This window comes from Carassius gibelio, chromosome A5 (genome assembly GCF_023724105.1).
Source record: "Carassius gibelio isolate Cgi1373 ecotype wild population from Czech Republic chromosome A5, carGib1.2-hapl.c, whole genome shotgun sequence".
Taxonomy (NCBI): Eukaryota; Metazoa; Chordata; class Actinopteri; order Cypriniformes; family Cyprinidae; genus Carassius; species Carassius gibelio.
The window spans coordinates 25,585,445-25,598,305 of NC_068375.1; the positions used below are offsets into that span (position 1 = coordinate 25,585,445).

A 12,861-nucleotide genomic window follows, 5' to 3' on the forward strand; every position below is an offset into this window, starting at 1 on the left:
ATGTCAACAACCAGCAACAACTGGCATAACGCAACATATGTCCCTGCTGTAGAAATTCATTCCAGCCTTGTCATTAATCATATTTCATTTTGTGCTTGCTCAGACTACGTGTGCTTCTGTCATAGCATGCATGAACTGAATCCTGACACCTGTGATACTCATAAATAATGAAGCGATATTGTACATCCCACTTGTACCCAGCACTTTAGGGATGGGAGCACAATACAGGCCTATACAAATACTTCTTAATGCTATTATTTTTCCTCATAAAAGTGGGCGTGGCCATTTGTATACAAATTTCATGAATCTGACTTCTGGTTTAATCTGCTTCCAGCTATTTTTAGCTATTTCAATATATTTATGTTATATTATATAGTATGTTCTTTATGTTCTTGAGCATTTGTGTGTATGTTTGCTGTCTGTACCTGTGTATTTTCAAGTTTGTGTCACATTAAATAAAGATGGGCTGAAACAGGGTCAAAGATATTAATTTCAAAGCCACAGGGTACTATAACTATTTTCTCATGCTCTCATTCATTTGTTATTTACATCAACAGCGATAGATCGTTATCAGAATGGGTCTAATGGAGGTCCTATACAAAAAGAAAATACAAAGACTCAGTGGAGGAAGTAGCCTACATATTTTTGTGATCTCTATCGCAGGATAGTTTACTACTAAGCCTTCATACAGAAAAGAATGATTTAGTTGTTGATACTGTATGACTATTGTAAGCTCAACAGATTAACACATAGAGTATCTTAAACAATGAACTGACTACGGCCTGAGTTACAGTGTTACTTGCTCTACAGCAAAAGAAGACCCAAAATAGTGAATGTCAAGTAGATAACCCCTGACATAACTTTGAAAAGTCAACGCAATCTCATAGTATTTTGGTTACTATTTTAAATTTTTTGCAAATCTGTGGTTAATATAGGTTTTCTGTGGTTTAGCGGTGGACATTCATGTTTATTAATTTTCTAAAAATTGTCTAGAAATGTTGATATGTTTCCACACGTATCACATTGTACAAATGAATAAAATCCCCACTTCATAAAATAGTTACGTTTTCTTATGAGCTCAAGAGACATGAGGCAAACATAAACTTGGTAATAAAGAGATACAGATCTCTGGTTCTCAAATGGTGTTGCTTTATGACTCAGAATTTACACAGAGTTTCTAAATGTCAGCCATAGATGTTCAATAAGTAACATTTGAGCATGTCTTTACAAGCAGCTCCTCACTTCTCCAGACATGACATAGGCCTACAACTGGTGCTATACCTCACATTTCAAATACCAGCAAACTGAAAATTAAATTATAATATTGTCAAGTGTGCCAAAAGTTAGGCTAATGCATTCAGTTTACGAACGCATGTATAGTCCAAATGTGTCATATCACTGTTTGGTGAAGGTGGTGCTTGGTAACATGATGCTCAATGAGACAATACGTCTATTCAATGATAGAAGCTCAGCTGGTCTATATGCGTATCTGGTTACCAATACAAAACGGTTTCTGGGAGACCTCGCAGTGTTGTAACCACTGACAACTGGGGCATGTTCAAGTTCAAAACGGTGCGCAACGTTTTGCTACGGTTTCCGGGTTGAACGTCTTGTTTCCTGGAAACGCCTTGCACCAGTGTGCAACGGGGTTTGAGATGCGTTTTCTCTTGTTTGGTGGGTGTGTCAGAACTGCAGTCCAATCAGCAGCAACATGTAAATAAAGCACGTGGTATTAAAGTGAACTCGCACTTCAAGGAAAATAATGTACAAATGTGTTCGTTGCAGCTTGACATTAATGGCCTTCTCAGCTGCCATAGTTGCAACTCTTGCGTCATCAGAACAGTGTGTTCAACTCATCACCGTTTCTGTTTAAAAAACGTTGTGCAACGTTTTGTCGGGGCTGAACGCAGCCATGATTAAATATCTCTAATCCAATCAAACACAGAAGCGTCATGATAGCGCGAGCACCTCAACCAATCAAACGCGGGCAAAGAATGATTGACGTTTCGTTTATCCACCCGTGTTTAAATCCAAAGGCTGGCGTTATTTATAACTGAAAACTGTTCGCCGTGCTCACGCAGTGTCGACGCGCGGTGGAAGATAGATCAATACATCTCGTTTTGAACAAAACAAGTGCTTTATCCTTAACGATTCAACATGAGGGAAATTGTTCACCTGCAAGCTGGTCAATGTGGAAACCAAATCGGTGCCAAAGTGAGTAACTTAACGTTATTGATTACGAGATTATCAGAATTAGAAAGAGCTTTATTGCCAAGTATGCTTACGCATACAAGGAATTTGTTTTAGTGACATAAGCTTCCAGTACACAGAGACAACAACACACAGACAAAAAATAAATAAATAAATAAGTGTATAAACAATTGTGCTATCAATGATAATGGAATAGGATTGAGTGAGATGCTGGAATGTTCTAGGCGTAGACATAAATAACTAGACGCCTCATTGGCCGCTCTGAGCCGTTGCTGCGATACGTCAACGCGTCCGCCATGTTAGTGAGGGCAAGACTGCCTTAAAAATTCATGGAAGGAAACGGGGAGCTGCCGTTTTTTCTGAATAAAAACACGATAACGTTCACATTTATCAACCGATTTCAGGTTTGTGATCTACATGCAGTTAAAAACTTTGCCTCCAGTTATTTAGTTAGGTTTGGAAAATTATTAATTTTCGTAAGGAATTGTGAAGGCTCACATTTGTCTCACTTGTTGATTTCATTGATTATTTTCGGTTTACAATTCTAATGTTAATTTAGTATAACTGTGACATATGCATGTAATTTAATTTGAATATACATTAAATTAAATGTAGTTGTTTTATTGCTTTCTCTGTGTTCAATCCCAACATTTTTCTTTCTTTTTTCTCTATTTCGTGTCTCAGATCAGAACACAGCTCATTCCCATTGAAATTCTGTGATAAAATCTAAGTAATACATCTTTAAATACTAATAATTTAATATTGTTGAGAAAATTTAATAAAACAAGTAAATACAAATCAAAAAGTGACACACTATAGCCTACAGATGAACTCCACAACAAATAATAACACATAACTGATGAGGCTATGGATAATATGAAAAGCGAGTACAACGCTACAATAACATATTCAATATAATAGATTTATAATAGTATAAAATTATTTGTATAATATGAATAATACCATAATAAATAACTGAACAACAATAGGTTAACAATAGCAAAAAGAATATGTAATATCAAGGGTGGAATAAAACAGAATAGACAAAAATGAAGAATAAATTAATAGTAAATTAAAGAGTAAAATAAAAAAAATTGAAATGTAATTTTAAAATACTATTTGTGTAATAATTATTAGGGGTGTCACGATTCTCCAAATCCTCGATTCGATTGCATTTTCGATTCTAAGGTCACGGTTCGATTCGATTCTCGATTTTTACATTTATTCTCTTTAAAGCACAGATTGTCATTTTTCAAACTAGACTTTTATGTAATATAATATCTGACCTTTGTTTGCAATGTACCACATTACACTGTCAAATTTAAAACTTTTATTAACAACATAATGTAACAATAACTTATATCTTTAGTCAATTGAAAACTTAAAATAAACTGCCATCCAGTTTCTCTTTTGTAAGTGCAGTCACAAAAGATGACATTCAAGTTCACAACAAAACAAAAGATTAAAGATAAACACTTGTTAAACACTTCACTGTCATTCATTTGGATTTATATATATATATATATATATATATATATATATATATATATATATATATTAGGGGTGTCACGATTCTCTAAATCCTCGATTCGATTGCATTTTCGATTCTAAGGTCACGGTTCGATTCGATTCTCGATTTTTACATTTATTCTCTTTAAAGCACAGATTGTCATTTTTCAAACTAGACTTTTATGTAATATAATATCTGACCTTTGTTTGCAATGTACCACATTACACTGTCAAATTTCCTTCATGGACATGCGGCCTCGGAAAATAGCGGCCACGGTCCGACGATTCCATTTTTTAATTCGAAGTTCGAGACTCTGACTTAATTTCGATCGATTTCGATTTAAAATCAAAATCGTGACACCCCTAATGTTAACACATATGAATGTTTGGGTGTGAGTGTGTAAGGTTTACCTTGTGCCACAAAATCTCAAAGTATAGTTATTTTTATCACAGACCAGAATATGAGATGCTCCCCTCAAAAACTTATTACGCAAAATTAATAATAATTATAACAACATCACAATGAGTTTATCATGATATTGCATTACTCAATTTGAGCTCCTGTGTTTTTCATTAACATCATGTAGTTTTTGTGTAAAGAAACACGCAGTACATTATCAGCATTAAACAGCCTGTGCAAAGCTTTTTAAATGCAGAATGCAGAATATGAGCTGGGTCATTCTGTCGATTCATTCAGGGCTGCTCTGGGTTTAGTACAAACACAACACTAGTCTAGGGAGGAATCGTGTTGTCTCTTGGAAATGCAGAGAACAGCTTTCCTCAGCTTTCCTTGTCCTGTTTGCAAATGGCTAAAAGGGAAGAAAAAAGACAATACATAGAATCAGTTCACAGTTTTATGAAAAGCAATGAAATCCTTATAATCAAGTGATGATAAACTTAATCGGTAACACTTTTGAATAACGGTCCATTAGTTAATATTATTTAACTACTTAAGTTAACATGATCTAAGCAAGAACAGTCCTTCTACAGCATTTATTAATCTTAGTTGATGTTCATTTCAACATTTACTAATGCATTATTTAAATCAAAAGTTGTGCTTGTTAACATTAGTTAATGCACTCTGAATTAGCATGAACTAACAATGAATAACTGTATTTTCATTAACTAACATGAACAAAGATGGATAAATACAGTAATAAATGTATTGTTCATTGTTTGTTCATGTTTGTTAATGAATTAACTAACATTAACTAAAGGACTAGTATTCTAAAGTGTTACCACTTAATCTTTGTAGATAAGTAACGGTAGTGAAATTAAAGAGAGAAGCTTTAGCTCCATCATTAATCTAGACAAGTCAACGGGCTCACTCTGTATATTGTGCTCATAACACCATTTAGTTTATTATATAAACGGCAATATAAGTTAAAACGTAATAAGAATTCATTTAAACTTTGAAACTCGTAAACTTATAAAGTCTCAGCTTTCACAACTACGCTAGCGATATTATTAATCGTCTGACACTGGTGGTTAATTAAGCTGTCAACATAATGTTAAAAATGACCAAAAAAACATCGAGGAAGAACAGCTGAGTCTTACCTGTGAAAGATAACACCCCGAGATCTGTTTTTATTATCGTGTGACGGTTTGTAGGTGTCCAAATCTGTCGATGAGTCAGGTATGTTTTCTTCTTTCCTGATGTGAGAGTTATGAGAGTTGCCCGCTCCAATATGGCGGCGACGTTGACGTGCGGTCGAGCGGCCAATGAGGCGTCTAGCTATTTATATGTCTATGGTTCTAGGATGGAGGGTTAACAAATAAAAGCGAAGGGCATAGTTTAAAGGAACTTATATGTTGTGTAACGTTAGTTATTTTATTTCTATAACCAATTATAGTTGACTAGTTATATTTTTTGTGCTATTTCTTTATCACAACTTTTAACATTAATCCTCTGTAAACTTTCGTTTGTGGTTTGTAGTTGCCATGACAACAGTGCTAAAGAGGACTTTATTGACGTGATACTTTTGTGAAAAGTGTTAATTTTACGTCAATATCGACAAATTTTCCCCTGTACGATCAGTTTTGGGAGGTGATTAGTGATGAGCACGGAATCGACCCGACGGGGTCTTACCACGGCGACAGTGATCTGCAGCTGGAGCGGATTAATGTGTACTACAACGAAGCCTCTGGTCAGTTTGCATTCGCAGCATAATAATACACAAAGACCTGGCAAGGAAGGCTCTTTATTTTATTTTTTTTAGATTGTAAATGTGCTCTTTTCTATAACAGGTGGAAAGTATGTACCTCGTGCTGTTCTTGTCGACCTGGAGCCTGGCACCATGGATTCAGTGAGATCTGGACCATTTGGGCAGATCTTCCGTCCAGATAACTTTGTCTTTGGTAAGTCTGGTTTCATGTCATTTAATTAAATGTTAAAATCTAGAGCAAAATGAGCCGGGTATGATCTGGATTTCTTCAATCGTAGGTCAGAGTGGTGCAGGAAACAACTGGGCCAAGGGTCACTACACCGAAGGGGCTGAGCTTGTAGATTCAGTTCTCGATGTAGTCCGTAAGGAAGCAGAAAGCTGTGATTGCCTGCAAGGCTTCCAGCTCACCCACTCCCTTGGAGGTGGCACCGGGTCAGGCATGGGCACACTCCTCATCAGCAAAATTCGTGAGGAGTACCCAGATCGCATCATGACCACCTTCAGCGTGGTGCCCTCACCCAAAGTCTCAGACACCGTTGTGGAGCCTTACAACGCCACACTGTCCGTCCATCAACTGGTGGAGAACACCGATGAAACCTTTTGCATCGACAATGAGGCACTGTATGATATTTGCTTCCGTACGCTCAAACTCACCACACCAACCTATGGAGACCTTAACCACCTCGTGTCTGCCACAATGAGTGGGGTCACCACCTGTCTGCGCTTCCCCGGCCAGCTCAACGCTGATCTCCGCAAACTGGCCGTCAACATGGTGCCTTTCCCCCGTCTGCATTTCTTCATGCCTGGCTTCGCCCCTCTCACCAGCAGGGGGAGTCAGCAATACCGGGCTCTTACGGTGCCCGAGCTCACCCAGCAGATGTTTGATGCCAAGAACATGATGGCTGCTTGTGACCCCCGCCACGGCCGTTATCTCACCGTGGCCGCTATTTTCCGAGGCCGCATGTCCATGAAGGAAGTGGATGAGCAGATGTTGAATATCCAGAACAAGAACAGCAGCTATTTTGTGGAGTGGATCCCTAACAACGTCAAGACCGCTGTGTGTGACATCCCGCCTCGAGGTCTCAAAATGGCAGCCACTTTCATTGGCAACAGCACTGCCATCCAGGAGCTGTTCAAGCGCATCTCTGAGCAGTTCACTGCTATGTTTAGGCGCAAGGCTTTCTTGCATTGGTACACCGGTGAGGGGATGGATGAGATGGAGTTCACAGAGGCCGAGAGCAACATGAATGACTTGGTGTCAGAGTACCAGCAGTACCAAGATGCCACTGCGGAAGAGGAGGGAGAATTCGAAGAAGAGGGAGAAGAGGAGCTTGCATAAAGAGTTGAATGCTCAACTTCTTGTTCACTGCTGTTCTGTTCAGTTTCTAATTGGTTTGACCTTTTGTTCTGTTCTTTCTTTCATGAGTAACTAAAAGGTATAAATGTACACAAATGTGTATTAAAGCTCTACATGTTATAGCAGTCTGTTGGGTGTCTAGTCTTTGGCCTTTTTCCTTGTACATGCATTAAAGTAGATTATAGATGAAACTGTTTTTGTTTAACAATATAGAAAATCAAAGTAAGATTAGTGGCTTCTTTCCATAACAACAAACAAAAAGCATCCCATTTCAAAACTTATGTGCAACAGTAGTGCAAGCTAGATGTAATCATGTCTTCAGTGTGCAGATCATTCAATGATGCAAGACCGCCATCTAGCGTTCAAAAAGACTGCTAGTTTCTTCTGCCCAGAGTAGAAGTGGCCCCCTGACTGAGCCCGGTTTCTCCCAAGGTATTTTTTTTTTTTTTTTTTTTGGTTCCTTGCCATTGTTGCTTTTGACTTAGTTGGGGACACTTGACTGATTGCACGGACACTACTGGAAGAGAGCTGAACTGGATGATGACATCACTCAATCATCATGAACTGACTAGCTGAAAAATGTAGTGTTTCAAATATTGAGATTAACTCAAATACTTTAAATTACATGTATTCCTTTGGAAGACACTTTTATCCAAAGTGACTTAATTTGCATTCAAGGTATTGATTTTTGCATTTCCTGAAAATCAAACCCATTACCTTTGCATTGCTAGTGCCGAGCTCTACTGTTGGAGCTACTAAGACGAACATGAAAAGCTTCGGACTGCAAATATAAGAAAGAGTTAATCGATACAAAGATATTATTTTGATCACTGCTGGTATTTTAAATTTGAATTACTCATACATCCAACAACACAACACTTAAACGTAAAATACCAGGGCATTTATATTGTGTCGAAATTCAGTTCTCGCCAGCAGGTGGCGATAATAAGTTACTGAAAAGGTCGCTTGTGTCGAGACTCGAGATGCTCCGTCTTCAAACAGGAGAGGTACAAGTATGCTGCAGCTAGCCAGCTACCCGTTTCGAGAGGTATGTGACCCAGAGTTACACAGAATACACAGCTGCTGTAGGTTACACATGCACAAACACAATTAGGTATGAAACGCTACATACAGTTTTGCACTCTGCTGAATCGTTGCCACATCTTTCTCAGATAAAAGATGTTGAGCTTTACTAAAATATTATATACAGCATTGTCATCAAAGCAGATCTAATTATTAACCCGAAGCTCTTTCAGGTCTACGATGATTACATTAATTAACGTGACACAACAATCTGGCCCAATTTCATGGAACATTGAAGGAAAGAAGCTTCGAGTTGAATTGCTTTCAGTCGACACCAGAGCAGAAGGGGAAGGGACATTAACTGAATCAACTAGCTGTGTGTGTGTGTTGAAGATCGAAGAGGAGGGCTTCATTTATTGAGTAATGGTGTCTTAAGTTAGCAGCGTTTAGAAGTTTCCAGTGACTATAGACATTGCCTTTCTCTAATTAACATACTGTAGATTGACAGTACATCATCATATGGCATACTTATAGGCTGTGCTTTAATGTTCATAATAACTGTCAATTGTTTTATATTTCAAAATATTAAATATTAATATCTAATGATTATTTTTAAATTATATATATTTAATATATTTTAACATATCACTTATAGGCCAATATTGGATCTTTTATTTTGAAAGTCTTCATGTTTTTAATAGTGTTACATTAAGATTACATTTGCTGTAATTTATCACATTAAGTTTGTCTTTAAAAAAAAATAGTTTAATAACAGAGCTTAATGTAAAGTTTTTCATGCTGTATATTATAATGTGGTGATCCGTATAAAATTGATTGAACCATTTGACTATGTATTTAATTATTTATTCACACAAAATAGTGTATATATATATATATATATATATATATATATATATATATATATATATATATATATATATATATATATATATATATACCTTGTAGTTCAGAAATAACATTATCTTCAGATTTTTTATACTGTTGCATCCCAAAATCCTTTTTTTTTTTTTTTTTTTTTTTGGCAAACGTTTGACAATAATTTGACAAGTCACTCTGAACAGTGAAATCCGGCATGTACTGCAGTATATTTATTAAATAGTAAAAAGAAAGAAATAATTTAAAAAAAATAAAGAAATTCTGAACATGATGCACTACCATTATTTTTATGTACTATGCACATGGAAGTATGGTAAAGTACCGCAGCTGTTTCTTGTAAGGGCTCAGTTCTATTTTAGAGTCACAGTAATCCATATCTTGCTAGAAAAGTGACATACAAGTAAAATACGATAAAGTGAAACAATCCAAAAGTAAACAGCAAAAAAAGAAGAACTGGTTTTGTAAAAGATTTGAAACAGATTGTAGTCTGATACTGTGAGCACAAGCTCATGTAAGAGCCACTAATGTGATCTTTTGTTGTCTCAGCTTTCACAACCTAATGCATGCATGTTATTCTTTTTAATTGGTTTTTGTGATTGTATTCCTCATCCATATGGCACTAGAAAAAGCCTCTGTCTGTGCAGCATAAATCCTCTCTGTTTTAGCACTGCTATGTACACAATGTTGATGAAGCGCTCTAAACAGATGATGGATTGCTCTTTAACAGCCAAAGCAACTTCATTGTCACTGTCACTGAAGAGAGAGAGAGAGAAAGTGAGTATGTGCTATGAGATGCAAAGTGTGGCGGCAGCAAGAGGTGTGAAACATAAATTAGGATGGTTTTAGGCTGCACAGATGGGCCTCTGCCACTCTATATACTGCATACAAATGCTTGGAGCCTGAGAAGCACCTCTTCATATAAACATAATGAATGAGCCAAATGTATAAACCAGTCCACAATGACTCTGACTGTACATAGAGACACAGACAGCTGGCAGGACAGATTTAAAGAATATGTGCTTCACTAATATCACAAATTCAATAATGTTTTCTGCATAGTTTTTTTTAACCTTCTAAAATTTCTTCCTGTAATTTTTTTCCCCGGCTTTGACAAGGGCCTTTTTGGAAACCCATCCAAAAGCTATTAAAGCCATATGTGCTAAGTTTATCAAGTAAAAATGATCTGGCAAAAATAATAAATATGAATAATAAAATCTAGGAATGAGAAATAATGAAAAATAATGGCTAAAAGTTCATAAGTACATGAAACAAAAGGCAATTTAGATTCATTGTTTTCAAAATGAAAAAATTATATACCTCATTAAATAAAAGGGCTTACGTAATGAAGTGTTGTTTAACTACATTTTGTTTATATATACTGTACTGTTCAAAGGTTTGGGGTCAGTAAGATTTTTGAAATCATTTTTTTGAAAGAAGTCTCTTAAGTTCCAGTCGTGCACGTTTATCAGTGCTTGGCGAAACATTGTGAGTGAAATACAGTGATTTCCATAGGAATCTACGTGATCAGGAGTTTCGGGAGAGCAAAAACAGCTCCCCAGAGTAGACTGCACTTGAATTTAATTTGGTTACAGATTTTTTGTTTTGACTATTAGAAATTATCTTGTATTAAAAATGTAATAATTCTAATATGCTGATTTGGTGCTCAGCTCAAGTAATGCTGCTAATTATTATCAGTGCAGAAAACTGACCATAAGGTCTATAAACCTTCCAACTTCAAGGCTTTATAAAACTTTTTAAAGCTAAAAAGCAAGTCTTCTTCAAGCCAACATTCATAGTTTGCCTCAAAAAGCTTTGCTTTTCTGCCTAAAATTGCATCCTGTTTTCTACATCATTTCAATACAATTCAAGTGAATCGTCATGAATTGAAGTGGAACTCAAAAAGACATCCCAAATTCAGCTCTGAATGTCACACAACCCTGTGTCACAAGGCTCCAAATGCTCCTCTACCCAAGCTGCTTTGAAAAATATCACATTGCCCTACTTGCTTTGTTCTTGACAGTTCACTTTGACGTGAGAAGATTGGCCAAGCGGCACTTCTTCCCTATTTCCTCCCTCTCTCCAGTCACTCTCCTCCTTGCCTGAGGCGTGTGTGTGTGTGGTTGTACGCGTGTCTATGTGCGGAGCTGATGGCTTCCGTCGCGCAGGGTGCCACACACGCAAAAGGGGTCCTGTCACTCACTCGGAGCGGCCATATGTGTGCCTGCGTGAGCTCAATGCCAGCGGCAGAGGCTCCCGCCAGAAGACATTAGGGGAGCAGTGGGGCGTCATTACCCAGGCACCATGATTGATTAACCGTGAATCAGGAGCACCAGGGCCCCTGGAAAGCCCCATACCGATGGGCGGAGGGAGCCCCCTGCAGATGTGGGGGTGTAATTGCATCAAGGCTTGGCAGGATGAAAAGTAGGCAGGGGAGACAAACACACAGATGAGTGCCCTCATTAGTGTTTGAATCAGATCAGTGTTTCTCCTGATGGAGTCTGTCGGGTACAGTGTTGGGTATAGTTACTTTGGAAAGTAGTTAGTTACGTTACAACGTTACCATCAATTAAAAGTAATCAGTTATGATACAGCGTTACCTATTCATAAAAGTAACGCGTTAGAGTACTCATGCGTTACCAAAAATTAAAAGCCGTTTGCAGCGGCTCACACACGACAGACATAGCCCCCGGCCCCTTTAAATGCACCTAGAAGTCGTGACTCCCGACAATGAATAACGTCAGTCATCCGACTAAATTAACACTGCAGGATAACAATAACAGGAAAGACAGTCAGCAATCGGCTATTCCACATGGCGTTTTATTTATTTATTATCACAGAACATATTATTAATCAAAATTCGCACCTAACGTTACCCAGCCCGAGTAGCCTAGGCTACTGTATATTATGAGCACCACAAGATAACTCCTGATTTTTCTTTAACTTTAAATAATGCAGTTATCAAAGTACAAGTATGCTTACTTGTAAACACAACCTTAAACAGGCTTGCAGATTTAAATCCATTTAGAAATTATGAACAACCAGCCAGCCAATGATCTAACAGAAATTAACAGCTGCCTGTCAAACAAAAATGATAACAAACCGAATTAAATCCTTCACTGCCACACAGGCAAATGACAAATCGCTTAATAGCCGAACTAATTATTATTAAAGTGTCACTCACAGTCACAAGCCTAAATTCGCTTTAACGCAGTCCTCTTACATTTACTCTTCAAAGTAGTGATTAAAACGTAGCGTTAAATTTGAGGTAGAATTTTTGGCGGTCGACAGAAGCTTTTCACCAAAGCAGAGTGTGCATTTTACCGTTATGTTCTTTTCTTTTTCGTTGACAAATTGAAAATAATGTGCGTACTTCCATAAACCAAACGCTGTCCTCTCTGCTATCTTGCCGGGAGTTCGAAAAAAAAAAAAAACACACACACACATGGTCAGGCGCAGGGCACAGACGCATCACAGCCATTGACTTTACGATCACAGAGCTTCGGCTCCGCTGATACTGTACATCCGCAGGTGGCACAGTAGACCTAGGACTACTGTCTGACAAAAAGCAGGCTGCAGTCGGGATTTTCCTTTCCTTAAAATAACGGATTACTTTTTTAAAAAAATAACGAAGTTACTGATTACTTACGCACGAAACTAACGCGTTAAGTTACACATTTCAGGAAAAAAGTAATTAGAGTA

At 37.4% G+C, this 12,861-nt stretch overlaps 1 protein-coding gene across 2 annotated transcripts; it reads left to right on the forward strand.

Moving 5' to 3' along the window:
- The first annotated feature begins 1,989 nt into the window (after window positions 1-1,989).
- Window positions 1,990-7,367, forward strand: LOC128006545 (tubulin beta-4B chain). Of its 2 annotated transcripts, none has more exons than XM_052592747.1 (4): window positions 1,990-2,214; window positions 5,759-5,867; window positions 5,968-6,078; window positions 6,164-7,367. In XM_052592747.1, the coding sequence occupies exons 1-4, from the start codon at window positions 2,158-2,160 to the stop codon at window positions 7,222-7,224; spliced, it is 1,338 nt and encodes a 445-aa protein (XP_052448707.1). In that variant the 5' UTR covers window positions 1,990-2,157; the 3' UTR covers window positions 7,225-7,367. The 2 variants fall into 2 exon arrangements, with proteins under 2 accessions (XP_052448707.1, XP_052448708.1); XM_052592748.1 differs by having other exon boundaries at window positions 2,064-2,214; window positions 5,657-5,867.
- The last annotated feature ends 5,494 nt before the right edge of the window (window positions 7,368-12,861 follow it).